The sequence below is a fragment of the Alternaria incomplexa genome (genome assembly GCF_024043165.1).
Source record: "Alternaria incomplexa strain BMP 0042 chromosome Unknown scaffold_1, whole genome shotgun sequence".
NCBI classification, from domain to species: Eukaryota; Fungi; Ascomycota; class Dothideomycetes; order Pleosporales; family Pleosporaceae; genus Alternaria; species Alternaria incomplexa.
In genome coordinates, this window is record NW_026249850.1 from 2,630,106 (window position 1) to 2,652,455 (window position 22,350).

The following is a 22,350-nucleotide window of genomic DNA, read 5'->3' on the forward strand; positions in this document are numbered from 1 at the left end:
ACAATCTATAGCCGAACGCATGAAAATGAACAGTTGAAATACATTCATTTAAAAGACTTTCACTGCCCCTTCGCGGACGGCTCGTGACTGCACATCGACCGCGCGATCCTATTCGCTTCATTCATGGCAGCCTTCTTCTCGTCTTCACCAGCTTCTCGCGCCCTCTGCAGCGCCATCTTCGCCTCGTACAGACGACTTTCCATGTCCAACACCATCTTCTCTGTATCTAGCATCGATTGTGTCGAGTTGTCATGCTTCAGCTTACTGGCATTGCTGGTGCTGGAGTACATGATGCTAGTCAGACTGCTTGTTGAGTCAAGTCCTTCGGAGAGACGGATCAGTGCTTTGGGAGATGACGAAGCGTATAGGGCATCGATGTTATGGGTAGCCGAATGGACGCGGTGGGCGGTGTAGCAAGTTTCCGAGCCTGCTGCATGATGGTGATATCGCCTGCAAAACTCGTCTCGCGCAGTCGTTGCGTCAAGATAGTTGTCTTCTGGGTGAGACAATATTCGCTGCACGTCTTTTGACAAGGCCGGAAACCATTCAGCCTTTTTTACCTCCTCGCCTAACGAGTAGAGCAAGTCTGCGAGAAATCTCCATACTGGCGTACTTGCTGACATCTCGGCTAACAGTACCATGAAGTCCCTCTCGAAGTCTTTGGCTGTCACGCGAGCCAGCGTGTTGTCCACGGGTGGCAGTTTACTTCCAACGAACACCTGCCGACCACCAATATTGACGTAACCATCGACAGGCTTACCCATGTCTGCAAAGATGTCTTCATATCTAGCTTCTTCAGCAAATAGGAAGTGCAGTCGATCAACCAACATATCGACAACCCAGTACACTTCCATCCACTGCGCGAAGAGCAGAAGATCAAGAAGGGCGTCTATACTCCAGATGATCTTCTCCACACGTATCGCCCCATAGCGATCGTACACGCCTGAAACAGGTTTCTTCACTGACCAGAGTTGGTGTGTGGGCAGCTCATTCGCGCGCTCCGGCGAGATGAGCTGGATGAAGATGTTCACTGTTCGTGTAGTGATATAATCTGGGACGGTGATGATGGTATTCCTGGGATCTTCTGCTGCTGTTCGTGCGTAAAATGGTGAAATGGAAAGCAGCGTGTTTGTGTCGACGTATTGTGCATCTTCGTTGGCTATGCTTTGTTCGTGTGGGCCGGAGAAGCGAAACGTGACTCTTTCGTCTGTGCGCTGCTGGAGGTGGAATTTCGCGCGGGTATTAGGCAGGACGTAACTTTCTTCCACGGTAGAGGGGTTGAAGAAACCTGGAGGGAGAGTGGTAATTTTGGAAGTTGATGAATGTTTCCTAAGGGCCGGCGGGCTCGATGATATAGGCGTCGGGAGTTTGTGGGCTGGCAGTGTCGCGACTTCGGTTTCCAGATGTTGAGTGGCAGATCTTCCTTGCGGTTCCGCGGTCTTGCCGCTTGGCATGGCATGCGCATTCTCCTCCTCTGTATCGCTTTCATCGTCATCTCCTTCAGAGTTGACCGTGTCTGAGCCTTGAGATTTTTCCTCTGCCCCAGTTTCTACTTGTGGAACTGGGTAAACGCAGACCCCGACATATTCCGGGTTGTTTTTCAAAAACAACTTCCTCGCGGCTCCACATCGCTTACTCAACGTGTTATAGGCCAGTGGCTTCTTCAACTCGTGGTCGAATCGTGCGTTAAACTCTTCGGCCAGGACATGCCAGTCTTTTGGCCCAGTCGCGCCGGGAACCAGATTGTCGCGACAGTGCAGGATGAAGAGATCTTGTTCGGATATCGGTTGAGCACGCGTGAGCCAGGGCCGTGTTTGTAGGAGAGAAGGAGCACTCGTGGTTTTAGCATCCCTATTACTGGCGACGTTGGGAGGTTGTCTTCGCGGCTCCTTCGTCGCTGCCACTCTCGGACGCTTTGGTGTCGAGGCAAGACCGTCATTCTGCGAGTCGGTGGCTTTGCGTTTTGATGTCATGTTGGTGGTAGGCTTTGAAAATTTAGTCTTTCGATAGTAAGGTTGGTGGCGAATGTGAGTTGAGAAGAATCCATGTAGGTTGAAGTATTCAGGTGAGTGCTATGGTACTAAGGAAGTATATTTTTATGCGCATTGGGGGAAGAGTGAAGTATTAATTGGCCGTAGACAACTACGACTGCTCGAAGCGTGGAGAAGGTGAGTGATGAGTGCCTTGGTAATGGCGATTCTCAGACCCCTGCAAATACTGCTGCCCTTACCAAGTGAAAGGTTTGGACATGACATCGATAAAGACGCATGTGAAGGGTACCTGGGAATTACGTCAGAGCGGAACAAGTGAACCGAAAATTTCATCGCGTACCAATATCTTTGCTACTTTCACTCCTAAACATGCCACCAGTGCTACTGTCATTTGCAATATTGAAAAGCCACAGTTGACGAAGTTGAACATAATCGTGGGTAGCGGCAATAGGCACGTGAAATAGTTGGATTTATATAAAACAGACACTGATGAAATGAGCATGGCGGATGATAGTTGGATGTGATCATTTATTTGTATTGGTTCCTGATAACACGAAGCAAATAAGGCCCGTATGATACAAGCAACGAACGGGAATCCTTCCAATCATTGCGAATCGGTTTCCTACATGACAATCTCAACCAAGCTAATCTACATGGAAAGTATCTACGACTCCCAGAAGTCACCAGACAACCACCTGTTGAGCATCTCAAGCGACGCCTCAGGCTGGTCGTAAGGAACCATGTGGCCACCAGCGTGGAGCTTCATGAAGGTGAAGTTGCCACTGGACTTGACCTGGCCAACAGTCTTGCCGTCGCCGTCGATCTTGAAGTCCTCCATCTCGGCCTTCTTGAAGCCCTTGGCACCGGGCCACTCAAGCGCCTCAGTCCAAGCCTTGTTACCTAGCCAGTTGCAGATGTAGTCGGCGTCACCAGCGTAGATGAGGACGGGAATCTTCTCGAGGATGCCGGGAACGACGCGGTGGAAGGGCTTCATCCAGTCACCCTGGAGGAGGAAGTTGCGGTTGATGTCGAAGTTGCAAGACTCGTAGTTAGAGACCTCAGCGCCGACGGCCTTCATGACCTCCTTCTTGTTGAGGTAGCCCTGTATCCAGTCAAGCTCGTCGTAGCAGAGAGAGTTGCTGCCGCAAGGCTTGCGGACATCGTAGACGTTCTGACCGGTGCGTTGGTAAGGACCGATCATAGCGTTGTTACAGTAGATCGAGGCAGGCACGCAGGACCAGACGGACTCGGAGTTGTAGCAGTTCTCAATGAGGCTGGCGCAACGGGGGTAGGCGTTGTCCATGGACTGGCACTGAGACTCATCAAGGACAGCGGGCCAGCCACCCTCACCGCAGGCCATGGGGCGGTAGTACTCGTACTGAGTAAGACCATCAGTCAGACCGTTACCGATGAGGACGGACTGGAGGTTGATGTTGCGGTTCTTGTGGGACAGGATCTCGGAGGCGAAGACGGGGATGTAGTGGCCGGCATACGACTCTCCGGAGATGTGGAAGCTCTGGTGAGAGTACTCAGGGAACTGCTTGAAGAAGAGGGTGAGCAGGGCGTAGATGTCCTTGCCAGCAGCGACGGTGTTGCTAACTGAGCCGCTCGAGTATGAGTATCCGACGTTGACGGGCTGGTCGAGGAAGATGACGGAGGCGTTGGCGTTCCACGAGTAGGGGTTGTGCTTGACCTTCTGGTCCTTGGTGATGGAAGCAGGGCCGAGCTCCATGAACAGACCAGTCAGCGAGGAGCAGCCAGGTCCGCCATTGAGCCAGAGCACTACGGGGTCGTTCTTGGGGTCGTTGCGCGACTCGAAGAACCCTGGGATACGTTAGACACAGGTGTGTTTGTGGTGGTCATGCAGGTACTCACAGTAGAAGAGGTGCTTGTCCTCCTCGTCGTCATCAAGGTAACCAGAGTACTGCTTGACCTTGTCGACGCCGAGGACGCTGGGGTCGACCTTCTTGGCCCTCAAGCTGTACTGCTCGAGCTTGCCGTCGATCTCGCGCTCCTTCTCGCCGTTCTCGTTCTCGACCCAGACGCTCTGGATGTCGGCGCCCTTGACGATGTGGTCCCACTCGCTGTCGGCCTTGCGCGTGTGCGGCTTGGGCTCAGAGAAGAAGGCGGCCTTCTCAAAGCTCTCGGGGAACATCATGGCGACCTCGTCCCAGACGGCGCGAGCCTCGCCGGTGAGCGACTTGAGGCTCTCCTCGAGGTTTTGGAGAGGCTTGGTCCATGAGGACTCCTTGAGCTCGCTGAACGAGTCGGGGAACTTCAGGACCTGTTGCTGCTGGGTTCCAACAGCGGCCGAAGCAGCTCCAACGAGGAGCGCCGAGGCAGCGACCTTCATGATGGCGGTGCTGAGCTTCCGGAGCTCTAGCGGTAAATGAAGTAGATAAGAAGCGTGCCTCTACGTTTTAATGAAGAAGCAGGCGATGAGTGATGGGGGAGGAAGGAAGGATGGAGGAGAGATGGGATGGGTGGAGTTAAGTCGAGCTATGGATAGCTCGTGTGGAGGAGGCGCGGCTTGTCCAGGCAACGGAGCATGACGCATCCCGACAGCTTATCAGAGTGGCTGGAGTCCAAGCTCTCCGGGGCCAGCATCACATGCCCGGCTTAGCGTTTCACGATAGCGTTGATCGGCGCCTGTGGCAGGACACCAGACGGCCGGGGACTTGGATCATAGACATCATTACGCCTGTCGCCTCATTCCAGGCACCTTGAGATGGAAGCCGTGGCGAGATGCTGCTTCCGAGCTCTCTCTGCGGACCGGGAAGCTAGAGCCGGACCTGCATGCATGTGGTCTGTATTGGGTTTAGCGCGCGTGGGATCGTAGTGAGTGAACCTGCGCATGTCATCGGCGGCAGACCCCACCAAAATGGAATGCAACTTTTGCAACTTGCGCCAAATACCTGCACTTCAGTCAACACTATACCCATATCGACCCCCATAATCCGCCAAAATGCCTGTCGGAGTGTTCCAGCCGTCAAACCAGATCAGACTCACCAACGTCTCGCTGGTGCGCATGAAGAAGGGTGCGCAGCCCCCGCCCATGTCTATGCCTCTGTACACTAACGGCCCACAGGCAAGAAGCGCTTCGAAATCGCATGCTACAAGAACAAGGTCCTCGAATGGCGCAACAAGATCGAGAAGGATATCTCCAACGTCCTGCAGATCGAGAACGTCTTCCTCAACGTATCCAAAGGCCAAGTCGCACCCAAAGCCGATCTCGAAAAGGCCTTCCCCAAGAAGTCGCTCGAAGACATCATCACCGACATATTAGACCACGGCGAGCTACAAGTAGGCGAGAAGGAGCGCAACGCCGAGTTGGAGAGAACCAAGAATGAAGTCATCGATATCGTGGCGGGAAAACTCGTGGACCCCAAGACGAAGCGCGTCTACACCACAGGCATGATCGAGAAGGCGCTGGATCAACTGAGCTCGGCAGCGGCGACGCAACAGGGAGACAAGGGCGAGAGCAAGGAAGATGGTGAGGACAAAGCCAAAGCGAAGGAACTGCCCAAGTGGACCGGCATCGTTACGAACAAGTCAGCCAAGTCGCAGGCGCTATTCGCCATGAAGGCCCTCATCGCCCACCAGCCGATACCTGTCGCCCGCATGCAGATGAAACTTCGCGTCACCTGTCCGACGTCCGTCCTCAAGCAATCCATAAAGACTGCGCCCAAGGCGCCAGCGGGCACTGAAGAGAAGGGAACTACCGGTACTGTTAAGGATGCGATATTGGCCTTCATGGAGAAGATCGAGAGTCAAGACACAATAGGCGCCGAGTGGGAGGCAGTGGGTCTCGTTGAGCCTGGAGCCTTCAAGGGTTTGAACGAGTTGATTGAGGGCCAAACAAAAGGAAGGGGCAATGTCGAGGTTCTCGAGATGGCTGTTGGTGCCGACGACTGAGTGGTGACACGTCTTGCCAGCACGCGTCGCGCAGCATGCTCGTCCTCACGTGCTGTTGTATAAGGACAGGAACGCCTGTGCAAAAGGCGCTTCCATACACCCGCGAGGGGTAAGCACTCTGTTCTATGGACTGCAAGGAACAGGGCGACTGCAGTCCGACTGCACGTCTTTCCAAGTCCACGAAATGCCGCTTCGGGCTACACCACCAGGGGAAATGCGCTATACGCTTCCATCCGCCGGAGCGTCAGAGTCAGAGACGAATGCAAATCATCATAGATCTCGCCGTAGGCACTGCACTATGATATGTAGTAGAGCAAGTTCATGGGTAGCGGCTTGTGGTTTCCAATGCATACGACTGTTATCCCTGTACCTATTCCATGCAAATCGTAAGCCTCACAAGACGCACCACGACTTCGCTTCTCATTCGCTGTGTCGTCATGTCTTCCCAAACTTCCCCTCTTCAAACTGCTATCTGCAACGGTCCCGATGTATCTTCGCTGAGCCACTCGTTGCGGGACAGCTGTTCGAGAGCTGCATGATCTTGCATCCTCCCGCATGCAAATTTGCGTGGGGCAGTCAAGCCCGGGTACCGGGCCTCATGAACCTGAACATGGCAATTACACATCTGTGCAGTATAGCGACCAGACGCTTGGTAGGACTTAGTTTTAGCACCTTTCGTAGCATCAAGAAGAACTAACTGCGAACATGCGAAAGATTTTCACTTCATGATTGTAGTTTTACATTCCATGTATGCTAATCGTAAGTTCGTAAATATGTCATCGTTAAGTTGTGCTTCGTGCTTCCTCGTTATCATCTGAACGACGCACCCGTTTTCGCATCGCGTTCGTGAGTAAGAGTCGTAAGTCGTAATCGTTACCATGCAAATGCCGTGCCTGAAACATGCGTCAAGAACGGAGCGCCGGTACCCAACAAGTAGGAAATAGCGAAAGGAAAGACGGAGAGTTAATGAAAGCGCTCGCATCCCCACCACACAATCCCCATGATCTCAAATAACGTCGCGTTCGCTCAGTGCGTGTCTTCATCCCTGCAGCAACGTTTTCAGTCGCTTGCTTAATCCCACCACCGCCGATTGAGCACACGCCCATTGTCACTCAAGATCCCGAGCACATCAGCGCTACTAGTCTGTACGCCCCATACCCGCTCAATTGGATCCGCAATCGCCATCCAGTCCAGTCCTCTGACGTCGTGCATGTCTAGTACTACACGAACCAGCCACGGCGAGTACATTGCATAACTTGTATCTTGGTAGAGAAACGGTGAGGTTGGTCCCGGGACGACTGCATTCTCATGGCTCGTCTGTTGTGCAAATTGTAGAGGGTGAGGACGTGGGCGTTGACGACGGGACGAGGACAGTGGTGGGGTGGACAGTTCTATACCGCCTCCAGCCGAGCTGGGAGAACTTGCTGCTGAGGAGGCGGGGCTGGATGCGTCGGAGAACATTGAATCATCGCTCATTTTGGTGTTCAGGGGTAGTAGCATTCTGACGGAGCGTAACGCTTCCTGTGCGGCGGCTTTGATGGCATCGTAGCTTGAGAGTGTAATGAGCGAGCCCGTTGATTTTGACAGAGGCCCATCGTCAAGGGGCGTGTCACTGATACGCGAAGAGGGCGAGTCGAAGGACAACGATCGTATGCGCAACTTGGGCGAAGGAGTCCGGATGAGTGTCGTCATAATCGAGCGCTGACTGCGACCGGACAAGAAACTCAATACGAAAAGAGGAAACGCAAAGAAGAGCCCTTCCGACGGCCTAGCGAAAGACCGCGCTTTCAGGAAGGGTTATATCCACAGTACTCACCTCAGCCATGCGGCCCTTTCACTGGCCCTGCAGGTGAAATATGCAACCATGCCACGACTTCGGCGCCGTAGGGAAGACTTTACGGGCCTTCCGAGTCACGTCCTGTGAGAGAGGCGTAAATAGCGGGGAAGGCGTACCATTGAGCAGGACGCACTGGCACTGCAGATGCCGACGATCGCGAGGTTGAAATGTTGCAGCATGTGTGGGACACAACGCACTCCACACTTGGCGCTTGATAAATCGAGTAGAATAGGTCGCTTCGGACTGGGATAATTGATTGGGAGAGTATGGAGGATAGGAAGGCCTGTCTTGCACCCAAGATTCGCCAGGTGCCGCAGCTTCGATGGGGATTATGATTCGTGGGTTTGTCCAATGTGCCCTTAGGAAAGCAGGTGTGACCAGCCTAGACGCCGTTAGCGGATCGTGCCGATGACAATGTCCACTCAGTACAAGAACCAGCACTCAGAACACTCTAGTGCGCCGAAGCGTGGTCGTTGTGTGACGTGGTGCCTCGTGAGCGGAGTGTGGGCGCAAAGCGATGTTAGTCCTCATCGCCAATCACTAGCCTATTCTAGGCGCCACACAATAAGCTCCCTCACATGACTGATGCGGAACCCTGGACTGTCGAAAGCGAATACGCATCATGATGGAACAAGTCGAAATTTGAATGTGTGATTTTGGTACAGGCTGTATTCGGCCAACCCTAACCGTGCCGCATCACCTCACCTCATATCGTGCATTGCCGCATGAAGTGTAAGTGTGAAAGCCAATGAAAGCCGTTTGATAAACACCGTAAGTGCACCACCCATTTCGTAAAGGCATGTTCCAGCCCCAGCTGCCCAGCGCATGCGAAAACCTTTAACCCTTCTTCTTGGAGACACCGACGGTTCGGCCGCGACGACCGGTGGTCTTTGAGTGCTGACCACGGACACGGAGGCCCCAGTAGTGACGGAGACCACGGTGAGCGCGGATCTTCTTCAAGCGCTCGAGATCGTCACGGAGCTTGGAGGCGACACCGTTGGCGAGGACCTGGCTGTTCTTGCCATCGACGATATCGCGCTGCCTGTTGAGGAACCAGGCGGGGATCTTGTCTGCAGGGTGTCAGCGTCATTATCCCTGTTGGAGAGATGGTCGTGGCGTACACTGGAGAGGGTTCTGGATGATGGTAACGATACGCTCAAGCTCTTCGGAGGTGAGGTCACCAGCGCGCTTGGACAGATCGACATCGGCCTTCTTGCAGACCAAGTTGGAGTATCGGCGACCGACACCCGTGATCTTGGTCAAGGCGTACATGACCTTCTGCTTGCCATCGACGTTCGTGTTCAACAAACGGATGATGTATTGGAAGCTGGTAAAGTCAGCAATGCTCTTGTGGTGCGAATATGCCTCCGTTTGTGCGCTGCCTCTATGCAAGACCTCCGCAATCCGAAAACCATCAGCCATCGCAATTGGCCACTCCAGTCCGAACAGCACAACAAAGCATCCCCTTGCACGGATAGTTTCCTTCATCTTTCTGCAACGCTTGATGCGTACGATCGTCTACTCTGTTCCCTTTCATTGGCTTCTGAGTGCTGTCGAACTGGAAGGCGGATGCGAGGTCGTGTGTCTCTATGGGACTAGGCGTTTCGATGCGAAGGAAGCGGAGGGCTGAACGGGGAATCGCAGACTCTTGTCTGAACGTACTTAGACTTCTCTCCGGAGACGAGCGCTGTAAAGTTGTCAGCATGTCTCTATTACAAGTGTCTGAACATTAATTATTGCGACCCCACTCCACGCGCTGGGTGAGGCACACTCGGCGCAATGAAAGCCAGGGTCGCAACAACTGATGTGAGTCGACAGATTCCGGGTATACTCACACATGATGGCGGCTTGTCGTACGTCGTCGATGTGGTGTTGTCGATGCTCTTACAGTGGGAGGAATTTCGATCGTTCTCGCTTGCGAGTGTTGGCTTGCCAAGGTAAATGGCACGTGCGGGCGTCCTAACCGCTTCGGGCCTCCGCTGGCAAAACCACTCCGCTCCTCTGCCTACCCCATGTGGGAAGAGTGAAGCGCCAACTTGCTACGTATTGTGAGCAGAGGGAGACATTCTGGGATTCTATTTTGCTGTTGGAGTTCATGCGCGTCTGGATTCCATGGGGCTTGAGGCTGCAGAGTAGACGACGACCTGCTCACACCGACTCAGTCCCGTCCTCGCATGAGCGGTGCTCTTGTAATTTGTGTGGTTTGCGTGCCGTCCATCGCTCGCGCGCGATACAATTCATCTCGCAAACTATCGGTCAATGCACTCGCGTGTGACGTCTTCCTTCACCGCTCCTGCCTCCATAGTTCTCCCGTCGTCACCCATGCAGTCCCAGTGCGGACAGTTTGGGGCTGTGTGCGCGAGCAGGCGACGCGCTGCCTGGCAATGCACACGTCTCTTTCGCACGCATTTGGGCTTGCTTACGGAACAACAGGAAAAAGCAACGACATGACATAACAGTGAACGGACGATAGCTATGTCTCGATCACGAGTACTGCCTGTTATTCAAGGCTAGCACGTTCAATCGCATCCAGTCCTCCGCGTAGTACGTCTTCGTGTCGTACTTCGCGTGTACCAGAGATCGCGTTCGGTATCGTCTCGATGCTTATTTTATCCAGGACGACCTCTGAAAGCACTTTTAGCAAGCTCTTTGTCTATCATGGGGACTGCCTCACCGTATTCTCTCGGTGAATTTCACACGTTTCCTACGTCACAGTTTGCAGTTCCCGCCCCAACTCTGTCGACCTCCATAGGTTCGTTATGAGGCGAAGCATCTCTAAGCGTGCTGCGCCACCGTTCGACCTCAACACTTTTCCCACATCGTCAAGTCATTTGCCAGGATGTATGGTGCCTGGAAGTAGGCACACAGTATCTGTGGCTGTAGCTGCCTTGCAACCACATGTATGCCTGGCTGTTAAAAGCTCCGCTACACCCGTGTGTATGTGTAAAGACAGCACTTCACAGCCTCATCCAACTTATCCATACAGCCTACCCTAGACTGATTCGACCTTGAGCCACGGATATACTCTTACACTATACTGACTCTACTCAATTCGGTCACTGCATTTGTCTGACCGGATCATCCTATGCATCAGGCGAAGAACTGTTCTGGGCAACACAGTCGTGGAAGCCGGTTCATCGCTTAGCCCTGGCAACGACCCGGACATTTCTTCCAAAGATGGATTCTCGGGCCCACATTGTTACAGACGGATCGTTCACCAATGATGAGCTTACTACTGGAACCGCACCCGTCGTCGAGCTTACCAGGCACGACACGATTTCCTCCATCGAAAGTGTCCCTCGATTATCCGAAGGCCGTTGGGCACTGAACCTCAGTGGAAACTGTTCGACCTGCCATCATCACCACAGATCTGTACAAGTGCATGTTCAGGTTTCGGGCGACTCTACTGAATTCGGTGATGTGTATTGCCACAAATGCCAGAAATTGTGGTTGGCCTTCGGAAAACTCAATGGCACGCGCCTGTCTCTTCTCTCTACAAAGAGTCTAGAGCCGGAGACGCTTGCAGCTGAGGCTGATTTCCGCAAAACTCTGGTTCGGGCTATACAGTCTGCCACTCCTATCGCCACACTATCTCCCACTCTTACCGTCATACCGGAAAGCACACCGGCCGGTCCATCCCGGGAGACATCTGTACGGTCAACCGCTCAGAGAGACACCCAGCAACACCCAGCATCCATCGGCAGTCACCCAGGGCCAGTGTCGGTTGAATCCAGTAATGGGGAACAAGCTTCAGGTCTCAGCCATATCCGCTCGGGTGGCCAGAGGCATGCGACATTCCGCCAAAACGCTTGGTCCAAAGGTCGGCAGGCCTTCTCTCGCCTCAGTATGAGGCTTACAGCACGACTACGCAAATCAAAGCCCATTCCCCCAGTTACGAGGTTCCCTGAGAGTAGCTCCGACCAAGATCGCCATCGCAAAATCGGGGGATCTTTACCGGCTGGTATAGCGCCCATCGTGGAAAACTCGGAATCCCTGGCTGAGTCTACAGAGACTCACGTCGACCTCCAAGGCGGATCAACTCAGGAGTTTCCTAATGTCCGCGACCGATCAGCTGCCGCCACGAATGCGCTGGTTTCGCTCCAAGATCTCGACCTTCAGGCGTTCCATGCTTTATCTCCACAAGAGCGTTGGGAATGGGGCCGCAGGCAACTAACAGACTTCAGAACACAGTATGCCGTGTCCACTGTTCCGATCAATGACCCAGTCATGATCAATAGTGGAACGCAGGCAAACCTTTCGGAAGATTCGCTGTTGTCTCATCGTCCACTTACCAGACGTCATTCTGCCTTGGCTTTCGTTGGAAACACCTTTGGCACTCACGACTACTGGGACGTCTTTCGGGGAAGTACGCAGACTTTCCATAATCGTCCACTGAGCATGAGCGAAGCGAATTTATCAGACGCCGAAACCGTTGTTGAACGAATCAGTATGGCTCCTACCACACACCAATTGCTGATCGATACCTTACATCGAGATCGCCGCGGATCTGAGTCTTCGCGCCCTCTTTCGATGCACAGTATTGTGCACGAATGGCAGCAGTATGCTCGGAACAGGGCGGAGGTTCGACTATCGATAGACTCGGCAGCCACTGGCGGTGCTATTAGAAATATCGCTATGGGGAGGGCGCGTGCAAGCAATCGCCTATCTCGTAACTCGATGAATCGGGCGTCCTATTTCTACGATACAGAACTAGGAGGGTCGAGAGTTCAGCTGCCAGTGGCGATGGAGACCGAGCGCAGCGATATACCGGAACACGCTAGCTCGCCTACCGTATCGCCACCGAGCCCCGAAGCAGATGTGAGATCACAGGGTTGAAGTCTCGATATGTTTGTGGGGCTCCGTAAGGCCCGGAAATCAGGGGCTCTTCAATCGTCAGTTTCACTTTCGTATACGATGCTACGGTGAGTTACTACGGTCTCTTAGGTCATTTCATTATAACGCTGCACGAGCTCTCCCTGATACTACGAGCCAGATAGCCTAGGATGCATTCCTTAAATCACCATCACGCCTCACGATATGCTGTTTCTTAGTTTTCTTTCAGCACAAATGTATACAAAGAGATCACTCTGCTTGCCTTTCGCGATCTTCGAAAAGACCTATTTGTCAACATTCATCTCATCTTTGAATATATCGTGACTGCTTCAAGGGTTGTACTGCTTGCGCCAGTCCCAGTGAACATAGTTTGGCTTTATGATGTGATTCAGGGCTGAGTGAAAGCCCACGCCAAAGAGGTCGTGCACGAGGGAGACTGCAGCTCCCAGCTACTCAGCTGTACTTAGAGTCGAGCCTCCAAGCATTTCTTTCGCTTCCACAATTGGGTGCACTCATTGCTCTTGCGTGTGATCTCAACCAACACCATGACGCAACCAACAGATGCACAGGCCTTTCTCTCTTCCCTCGAGTCTCTCGAATGTGCCATATGCATGGAAGGATACGACGCCAATCACCGTCCTATAATTTTCGAATGCCGTCACATCTTCGGCGAAAACTGCGTAAGACGTTGGATCGAAAGTGGCAATGGTTTGTGTCCTAATTGCCGCGCGCCTCTACATGGAGAAGAGACTGTTGTCCCAGCAAGCGAAGAGGTTCAACCTCCACCAATTGAAGTACCTACAGGCATTGTACGAGAAGATCCTGTAGTTCCAACAAGCCAAGAGATTCCACAGCTACCAATGGAGGTACTGGCAGACTTCATTCGAGAGGACAATATGGTTCGATGGAGCCAAGAACCCCAGCAGCGGCCGGTCCAAGTACCGACAGACTTCCTTCAAGAAGACAACATGGTTCGATGGAGTCAGGAACCCGAGCAAGGACTGGTCCAAGTACCCACAGACTTCATTCGAGAAGACAGCATGGTTCGATGGAGCCAGGAACCCCAGCAGCGATCGGTCCAAGAACCCCAGCAGCGACCAGTCCAAGTATCCACAGACGTTATGCGCGTTATAGCCCGTCAATCCGATTGGGATGTGCTAGTAAATCAGCGTATGAGGTGGCTAGTGTCTCGATCGGAACGTCTTGTAGCCTCTCTACTGCGACTACCCGGACAGGCTGGGGTCAAGCTAGGTCTACTTCGACGGAATGGTGCAGATGACCGGTCTGCTAATAATCGTCCTCGAAAGCGCCTGCAGCGAAACCCAGAACTTCATCCACAGGCTCAGGATACCCGTAGGATAGTCGATGCAGCACGTCGAACGAGAAGCGATAGAGGCGACACTCACCAGGCTACCCGTGAACCAATCGGCCGTACTGATGTGCAACGGCTTACGAACGGACGAGACCGCCATTCATCCCGTAGCCATTGGCAAGCACTACTAGACCGAGCAACACCTTCTCGTGTCCATCGAAGACGCCAAGAAGATCAGGATCGAGAGTATGCACAACTCCTCCAGCGTACATACGACGAGCAAGATGGCTCGTATGAGGCGTACGACGACGACTTTGACATGGCATCCCGGCCTACATACTCGATACGTGACGGTGTACATGGGACCCGCGAGCCACCATCGAATGTCTATACCCCTCAGCGGTTTAGAAACGCAGGACTTAATGGCTTGTATGATTCTGTGTATGAGTTCTACTAGGGCCATCTTATGGCAGGTGAGATGAGCTTGATCGTGTGAAGCGCTGAGTGCTAACGGGTAGTCAGGGCTGAAAAGTACAAGGAAGACTGAAGCCATATCGGATGATGCGACTATTTAGGATCCTTAAAGCGTGCAGAAGGGCATATAGCGGCTGCTCGTTTCGTTGTCTGTAGCCTTACAATGAAGACAAGGTTGACGGAGGGGGTTCATGGAGAGCCATTCTTGATCGTGCTGTTTATTATACAGAGATGAAGTAGAATTGGTCAAGCCAGAACGGCCAACATTGAATTACCAACACTACACCGCGATGTCCGTTGCTGTTACCAGTCATCAATCATGTCATTAAACTCCTCACTCTCCACATCCATAACCTTCCTCGCTGCCTCACTTCCACTAACTGGCAGCATCTCGAGTCCACCATCTTCATCATCATCTTTCTTCTTGAACTCCTTGGGCACCTCCTCAGGATCCAGGAGGCCGACCTGGAAGAGCACAGAAGCCTGGTCCCAGTAAAATCTCTCGCACCATATCTTTCCAGCTCTGAATCCCACGATGCTCACGACGACTATCTCTACCTTCTGGTTCGTTGGTTCAACACCGGGAAGGATCCAGGGCATCTGGCAGGTATGTTTGAACTGGATGTAAAGTTCGTCTACTATTCGGTCGACGCCTATTGTGCGCGAGATGAGCCGCATGTGCATTGATGGTGGAGCTGTCTTGAGAAAGTAGTCGCGATAGAAGCGCTTAAGGTCTGGATGTCCGCTTGCACCGGTCATGGTCGGAGTAAAGTTTATGTACGGTGTCGGGGTTTTGGTGTAGGTTTCGAGAATCTTATCGAGCGACTTTCCGCGATATTTTTCTGTTGAGTGTTAGCTTTTGTGATAGATGCGGTAGGTCGCCATGCATACGCTCTTCGTTTTCCTCCCATACCCGCTCCAGATCCACCTCGGCGCTGAAGCCCTTCCGAACAGTGCTCAGACTCCTGCTCCATGCGATAGCGTCGGCCACGGCGTCGTATTCATCTAGATCGTGCTCTGCAAAGCCTGCATCAACGCCCTCGTATGTGAAGCACGGATACAGTATCTTGTCCTGTAAACCTCCCGCGCCAATGCCGTGCGTGACGCGCTTCTGCACCGTTCGTCGCTTGCCCTGTATGCCAAGAACTTCGGGGCGACGCGTCACGCCAACGGTGATGTCGTTTCCGGATGTTCCCTCGGCTAGATGCACGAGCACGCGAAAGGACGACGTGAAGCGGTGGCGCGTATCGGGAATGGAGGACGGGTAGTAGGCGATGAGGGAGCAGAGTTTCGAGGTGGCAGTCTTGGGTTCTGAGTAGACGTCTAGACATACGGCTGCAGCGTCACCGAAGGCTACAGAGGCATGGTTAGTACATGATGCGGAGGGTGCTGGCGCAGAGTACGTATACTCGTGACATGCGCCAGAGTGTGAAAGGGATGTATACCCACGATTGCGTAGCGTTCCCCAATGCCCATCTTGTCCCCCAGCTTGTGAAGCGTCTGCACGTATTGCTTGCCACCTTTGCCCATGGGGATGTATTCGACGATGAAGCCCTCGTCGCGCCATGCCTTCATAGTCTCGATGTCGAACTCGGCGTCTTCGGCTGTGATGTACAGTACGGGCGTGCTGCTCCGGAACGACAGCCAGCCATTGCGGTCAGCAAGGAATTGTTGCGCCATGTCGGGGTCCAGAGTCGTTGTCGCAAAGGCAGGCGCGCTCACGCGATGGCTACAGTAGGTCCACTATAGGCAAGCGTAGCTATCCCGGTTCCGCGTTGGTACCTAGGTAGCGTCCGATGATGGTTGGGACGTTTTCGACGGCGTGTTGCGATGCGCAGTGGTTAGGCCAGCCCTTTGCGCGCGGATGGACAAGGTCAGAGCATCCATGGATGCAACGGCGCATTGTCGGTGCGGGCTCACAAGAATCCTGCTCGAGGCTGGTCGCATGAGGATTTAGTGGAGTCGCGTCGGTGTCTCCAATTCGTGATGACGTAGGCGCTGTAAGCCTCCTTCGGGACTAGCCGGAATGCAGCAGGAAGCCGCTCCAGGGCTGTCTCAACACCGAGGGATCCTGACATGCTCATACTTCATCCCAGACACTGCGAATCAAGCGAAAGAACCTCGATTTTGTCATGCGAGATTCTCGCAAGGCCGGTGAGTCTGCTAGAACAAGCGTGTAACTTATAGGTACGTCCTGGCAGCAGTTACAAATTTTGACTCTATCTGTCTGTCGTCACTAGCTTCACCTGCCTTCAACATATTCTCTAAGTTAGACCTTGTGCCTGAAGGTACATGTATCACGGGGAATATCATATAGATTAGACGGCAACTGGTAATGGGGTATGGCTTGCTTTCGACCATGTGCTCAGTCCGCTAGATCAGACAAAGCTAGCAACCCAGACGTCCATCGCCCTGACTCCCTTTCTACCCCCCCGGATTCCTTCTAGGCTTGCCTCACATGCATCTCGCAATGCAAGAATTACTCCCCGCTCCCTCTCGTCCCTCACATTCTCCTTTACTTCTCTCTCAAAAGAAGGGGAGAGACAAGCAGAAACTTCCCATTGTCCGTCCATCAGTCCCTCTTCATTCTGCACGCGGGTCTCGTTCTCCAGCTGCCACCCGGCAGCTAAAGCCAGCTCGATGAGTCGTTTTGGGCCCAAGATGGTACGAACATTCGAGATGCTCTTGGATTTACGGCACTCCAACGCTGCCTGCGTAAGCGCTGCTAGTACATGAGGCTGGGCAGAGGGATGTATCGCTACCAGCGACCACTCAGCAAGAAGAAGACGCTTGCTGTGCTGTCTGATGGCACGGAAAGTGGAGAGGACAAGCGAGGGAGTCGGGAAGTACCATAGACAGTGGGCGAGCACTGTCGCGTCGAAAGCCTTCTCGCTGCTGGTGGGTGCCGAAGAGATAGAAGACGGTATGGGGAGGGAAGAGAGGTATTCCAGAGGGGATTGTTGAATCCACGTAATTTGCTTCCCGAGCGGTCCTTGTGAGATGTGATCTTGTGCTTGGCCGAGAGTATACGGAGAACCTGAGGGGTCATAAACTCACTGCTTCTATACGCCTGCCAGGAAAGCAAGAAACAAAAACAGTTCGGAAGGACCTACCATAACCCAAGTCTGCTGGATCGACGGCAACTACGCTCCCTTGCTCACCAACAGCACAAGCAAGGACAGTCGTACAGTCTCCCTGCCCGCACCCTAATTCCAGCACCTTTGTGCTAGTAAGGATGTTCCATTGCTGTAGGAGCCTTATACGATGGAGGGTTTGGGCGTGCTGAATGCTGAAGTTATGAGGATCGTGTAAGGAAAGACGAGCAATATAGGCGGCGTCGAGTTCGGTAGCCATCTTGAGCTTGATGGGTGTTGGTTAGAAGACTGCAGATGTTTGGAATGCCAGTTGAACCACGAGGGCCTTTATTCAATTCCATCACGATTAGGCAGAAGCTGGTGAAGATAAGGTGAGTGTTGAAGATGACTCTATCGCCTTGTCTGAGTCAAGCCTTCCGGAGATAAGGCACGTGTGGAGATACGCAGAAGGATGCGCACCAGATTAATACCACCTTCCGAATCAGACTACATCGCCATCCATCTCCATTTGCGAGAGCACTACAGTTTGGATCTAGGCGTCTCACCGTCATGATTCCATCCTGGCATGTCTGCGAGGTCCTTCGCACGCGCCGCCCTTCTCGACTTCAGCGCATCACCAGTACCGGGACGCCATCTCCATGCTTGCGCGAGGTCGTCTGCCAGCGTACCTTCGAGTAACTCGACCACATGCTTACCGATGTTTGGAAGTAGCTTGAAGGTGTGGCTACACTTCAAGTCAGTAACTCATCCATGCGACATTCGTAACGAGGCCGAAACTCACCCGCTATCTCCGGTAGCAAGCACGAAGTTCTTCCACTCAGGATGTTCGCACATCAAAAGTGCCGCATCCGCCGTGTCTGTACACCAACACAAATGTCTGTTGAATAATTCCTTCTCTGTGAATTTTGGCAGGAAGGTCGCAATAGCCTTGCGGATGCTGGCCTCGGAGGCATCCGGATAGGTATCTGTGGGATGCTTCGCTGCGGATCTAGGTACCGAGATGCGCTTTGGTTCCGATGCCCCAAAAGGCTGATGTTGCTTGAAGCGTGTGAATCCTGGAAATTCGTCGCAGACTTTTATGACGCCGTGTTCGTCAGGCTCGAAGAAGAAGCCCACGTCACCGTTGTAGACTACGGGGACGTTTTTGTATTCTGCAGCTTCGCTGGGAGAGAGTTGAATGTGGGCATATACCCATGCCTGAAGACGTTAATGCGAAATCATGTAGCTAAACTGAAAGGACATACCTTCGAGACACACTGTTCTTGCAGATCGACTAGCACGGGGCTCCATGCACCGGCTGCCAAAACCACCTTGTCGGCGTAATACCGCGTCCCGTCAACTGTTTCAACACCGATACATACTCCTTCAGCCAGAAGAGGCTGCTTGAATGACCCTGCTCCACCGAAGCCGAATTTGACACCTTGATCGCGCAAATAGCCACCAATCCCATCGATGGCCTTTGCTGCAGCAAGCCAGCCGCCGTCATCGCTATAGACAGCTTTCCAACCTTTGATCTGTTCGCGATCTAGTAGTGGCATCTTCTTCAAGATCTCGTCTTCCGAGTCTAGCCATTCTGTTGTCGTCTCTAGGCCAGCACCCGCGTCGAGAAGAGCCTGATGAGCTTGCTTCAGGTCCGCGAGACCCTTTTCACTGTGGGCGCAGTCAAGCTGAGAATACCATCAGTCTCTAGAAATGTTTCTTACTAGGTTACGCTTGGAATACTCACTCGTCCGGTGTTGTGAAAATACTCTTTGAATAGATCATCTTCTTTCCACATCTGTCTCGCCTCCAGGCTCAACTGCAGGTCCACTTTGTTCCGCAGGCGGATCCCCATGATCTTGTTCAAGTCATTTCCAGCTGATTGTGATGATGGTATTGGGTACGTGTCCAGCACTGTGATGTTGGATGGGTTGTATCCTGAGCGTACTAGATGTAGGGCTGTCGACGACCCGATCGTCCCACCACCTCCGACAACAACGACAGACGTAGCCTCTCTCGACGGTGCCATGCTGAACTATCAAAGCCTATCGCGCTTGCAATGGCTCGCGTGTTGGAATGGGGAGGAGCGCTGCCGGAAGTCGTTATCAGTACCGACCCACGATGTAATCCCGCCGGTTAAGTATCCTTAGAGGCTGCACACGCCACCAGCACGGTGACACGATGGCGACGCATTCTCCACGCGCCAGATGCGAGCACGCGAGGTTTTGATTGAGTAATTGAGGCCTGCCGTCCCAAGTATCGCGGCCGTTCTCGCTTGGCGATCCCGACTGTTACCCCTTCCAAACGGGGTTAGGCTGGCGGACGTCAGCGATGCGTCAAGCAAGGGCGGTCTCTCCGATTCTGCCCGGTTTGAGCATGAAGCAGGGCCATAACCTTCCATGCTTGACATTGCGATAACGAAACTGGGTCTATGCAGCCAAAGGGCGATATCAACAAACCTCTTTTCTATAAAAGTCGCCCTCAACCCGCGGAGCACCTGAATAGCTGACTCACGCTTTGCATCGACCCGACATCCAAGCCTCGCAACCATGTCTAGCGCAAGCTTACTTTCCCGTAATCACGTTAGTTTCCAACCTCCACTTTTCCAAACTGTTCGCACTTCCATATCCAGCCTAGTCTACACTCTCATCTAAACTGCCCTTTCCCTCGGAAACCGGTCTATCACCGGAGCGATTGACTCCACAAGTCCCTATCAGCTGGACGGGAACGACTCGTTTACCCCAGCTTGGGGTAACATAGTTCCGGGATCCACAGATAAGCCGATGCTGGTCGCGCGGACAGACGGTAGGAGGTAGATGTGTGCGGGAGGGACATGGTGTATATAAAGGTCGCGTGCGATGCCTTTGATCTCGCCTCAGCTCGAAGCTCAGTCGCATCTGCTCCGTATCGTTTTTGGTCTTCCCAGTAGGAGTATTTCAAGATGTCCAAGTTCGACGCTGCTCCTCCCAACACACATGCCGGCGGCGACGACGATGCGCTCCGTACAAAGGGCAACGACCCGCTCAACGCTCCTCCAACATACGATGTCGCCGACGAGAGAATCAACATGGAAGAGTATGCCAGGACGGTTCCAAAATGGAAAAGGATATGGCAGCACAGCTTGACGCAGATGCTGCTACTCAGTGTGCAGGCTTTCTGCGGTCCTGCAATGGCTGATGCTATTGCTGGTAAGCCTTCTTTGAACTCATAACACAGTACATCGTATTGATAAGTCTGCAGGTCTCGGCGGAGGTGGTCTCGCTACTCCGCAAACCTCGAACATCGCGACCGCTGTCAACTACACCATGCTTGCTGTCTGTTGTGCTCTCGGAGGGCCCATCGTCAACAAGCTCGGAACGAAATGGGCTTTGGTCATCGGCGCCTGCTCGTTCCCAATCCGCGGCTCTTCCTACTACTGCAACTCCAAGTTCGGAAACCAATGGTACTTGATCTTGGGCGGCTTCTTCACAGGAATTGGAACTGGCACTTGGTATGTTGCAGAATCCGGAACTATAATGTCACTCGCGCCGGCTGGATCTCGTGGCAAGTACCTGGCACTTTGGATCGTTGCCAGAAACTTAGGACAGCTTGTCGGCGGTGCTATCAAGTGAGTTTTGTAGACTGAAGCCCACTTCGCAGCAGCTAAAATTTGTGTCCCAGTCTGTCCAAGAACCACGAGAAGGGAGTCGTCGGCGGAGTCACGCCAGATACCTACGTCGCCTTTTTGATCATTGAATGTATGGCCTTGCCATTCGCCTTCCTCATCTCACCTCTTGAACGAGTTGTACGCTCAGACGGAACGCGTATCCTCGTCTCTGAAAAGATCGGCACCATTATGGAGTTCAAGCAGATTAAGATCACGATGACGTCGAAGCTTATCTTGCTTTCCGCATTTTGGGCCATATGGTCGTTCTTCTACAGGTCAGTCAACACACGATCATAAAGGGGCGGCAGCTAATCAGTTATTAGTGGGACATGGTCGACCTATCTTGGAACCTACTTTAGCGTCCGCGCCCGCGCTCTCTCCTCCCTCATCTCGCCCTTCTTCTGTATTGTCGGTTGTTTTGGTCTCGGATTCATCCTCGATCTCAAGGGTGTCAGCCAACGTCGTCGTGCACAAATCGGTCTCTTTACCGTCGTGCTTCTCAACCTTGGTGTCTACATCTGGTCAATCGTCATGCAAGTCGGATTCAACAGTAATGACCCAGGCAAGATCGACTGGGATGACTCGCTGTATGCGCGTTCTTTTTTGCCATACTTCTTTGTGCAGACGACTGGTCCTCTGTCGCAATCTTACATGTACTGGCTACTCTCTTCTTTCGCAACAGACGCTCAAGGTATGTCTCCTAATTCGGCAAGTCTTCTTGATTCATCGCTGATGATATACAGCAAACGTGCGTAATGGTGCAGCTTTCCGCTGTCTTGAGGCCATCGGACAAGCCATCTCCTACGGAATGAACACCCAAATCAAGACATCCCCTCTCATCGGCTTCTGCGTCACTTTTGGCTTGATGGCACTTGCGCTAGGTCCGATGCTGTTACTGGTGAACCAGACGCCAGATCGCATCCCCGCTGATGTGATTGCGGAAGAGCAGTACCGCGAAGAGAAGAAGATCGGTAATGTGAGCGTGGAGACCAAGGTCTAAGGCCTGTTTGATGAACGATTCCTCGATGAGATGGAATGGAATTCTCTATGCCCCTGTAGTATAAAGCCAATACAATGCCAGAGCCGGGTTCGACATTGCCACCTGACATGCACCAGCTGTGTGACATGGCAACTAAATATGCATAGTTGATTTCTGGCATATAGGATAGCAATACTCTGGGTGATGCTTTGCTGCAGATATGATTAGAAAACAATAATGTCGGAGTGTGTATACTATCTCGCCGCAGAGGCTGGAGATTAGTCTTTTT

The 22,350-nt window shown here is 52.9% G+C and overlaps 8 protein-coding genes across 8 annotated transcripts; 3 read left to right on the forward strand and 5 right to left on the reverse strand.

Moving 5' to 3' along the window:
• Positions 1-59: 59 nt before the first annotated feature.
• Positions 60-1,973, reverse strand: J4E90_000935 (uncharacterized protein; the record flags this gene model as incomplete). Its single annotated transcript, XM_051430528.1, has 1 exon — positions 60-1,973. The coding sequence occupies one exon, from the start codon at positions 1,971-1,973 to the stop codon at positions 60-62; it is 1,914 nt and encodes a 637-aa protein (XP_051296015.1).
• Positions 1,974-2,655: 682 nt separating this feature from the next.
• J4E90_000936 (uncharacterized protein) lies at positions 2,656-4,344 on the reverse strand (the record flags this gene model as incomplete). Its single annotated transcript, XM_051430529.1, has 2 exons — positions 2,656-3,815; positions 3,867-4,344. 2 exons carry the CDS (start codon positions 4,342-4,344, stop codon positions 2,656-2,658), a joined length of 1,638 nt encoding a protein of 545 aa, XP_051296016.1.
• Positions 4,345-4,956: 612 nt separating this feature from the next.
• J4E90_000937 (uncharacterized protein) lies at positions 4,957-5,906 on the forward strand (the record flags this gene model as incomplete). Its single annotated transcript, XM_051430530.1, has 2 exons — positions 4,957-5,029; positions 5,080-5,906. The coding sequence occupies 2 exons, from the start codon at positions 4,957-4,959 to the stop codon at positions 5,904-5,906; spliced, it is 900 nt and encodes a 299-aa protein (XP_051296017.1).
• A 2,674-nt stretch (positions 5,907-8,580) lies between these two features.
• On the reverse strand, positions 8,581-9,582 carry RPS18 (ribosomal 40S subunit protein S18B; the record flags this gene model as incomplete). The annotated part of the gene is made up of 4 exons (XM_051430531.1): positions 8,581-8,813; positions 8,865-9,070; positions 9,406-9,430; positions 9,579-9,582. The coding sequence occupies 4 exons, from the start codon at positions 9,580-9,582 to the stop codon at positions 8,581-8,583; spliced, it is 468 nt and encodes a 155-aa protein (XP_051296018.1).
• Positions 9,583-13,314: 3,732 nt separating this feature from the next.
• On the forward strand, positions 13,315-13,710 carry J4E90_000939 (uncharacterized protein; the record flags this gene model as incomplete). The annotated part of the gene is made up of 2 exons (XM_051430532.1): positions 13,315-13,400; positions 13,431-13,710. The coding sequence occupies 2 exons, from the start codon at positions 13,315-13,317 to the stop codon at positions 13,708-13,710; spliced, it is 366 nt and encodes a 121-aa protein (XP_051296019.1).
• Positions 13,711-14,665: 955 nt separating this feature from the next.
• Positions 14,666-16,042, reverse strand: J4E90_000940 (uncharacterized protein; the record flags this gene model as incomplete). The annotated part of the gene is made up of 3 exons (XM_051430533.1): positions 14,666-15,204; positions 15,254-15,715; positions 15,808-16,042. The coding sequence occupies 3 exons, from the start codon at positions 16,040-16,042 to the stop codon at positions 14,666-14,668; spliced, it is 1,236 nt and encodes a 411-aa protein (XP_051296020.1).
• Positions 16,043-17,976: 1,934 nt separating this feature from the next.
• On the reverse strand, positions 17,977-19,465 carry J4E90_000941 (uncharacterized protein; the record flags this gene model as incomplete). Its single annotated transcript, XM_051430534.1, has 4 exons — positions 17,977-18,181; positions 18,239-18,654; positions 18,702-19,124; positions 19,184-19,465. 4 exons carry the CDS (start codon positions 19,463-19,465, stop codon positions 17,977-17,979), a joined length of 1,326 nt encoding a protein of 441 aa, XP_051296021.1.
• A 912-nt stretch (positions 19,466-20,377) lies between these two features.
• Positions 20,378-22,082, forward strand: J4E90_000942 (uncharacterized protein; the record flags this gene model as incomplete). Its single annotated transcript, XM_051430535.1, has 5 exons — positions 20,378-20,624; positions 20,677-21,043; positions 21,097-21,357; positions 21,406-21,773; positions 21,826-22,082. 5 exons carry the CDS (start codon positions 20,378-20,380, stop codon positions 22,080-22,082), a joined length of 1,500 nt encoding a protein of 499 aa, XP_051296022.1.
• Between the last annotated feature and the right edge of the window lie 268 nt (positions 22,083-22,350).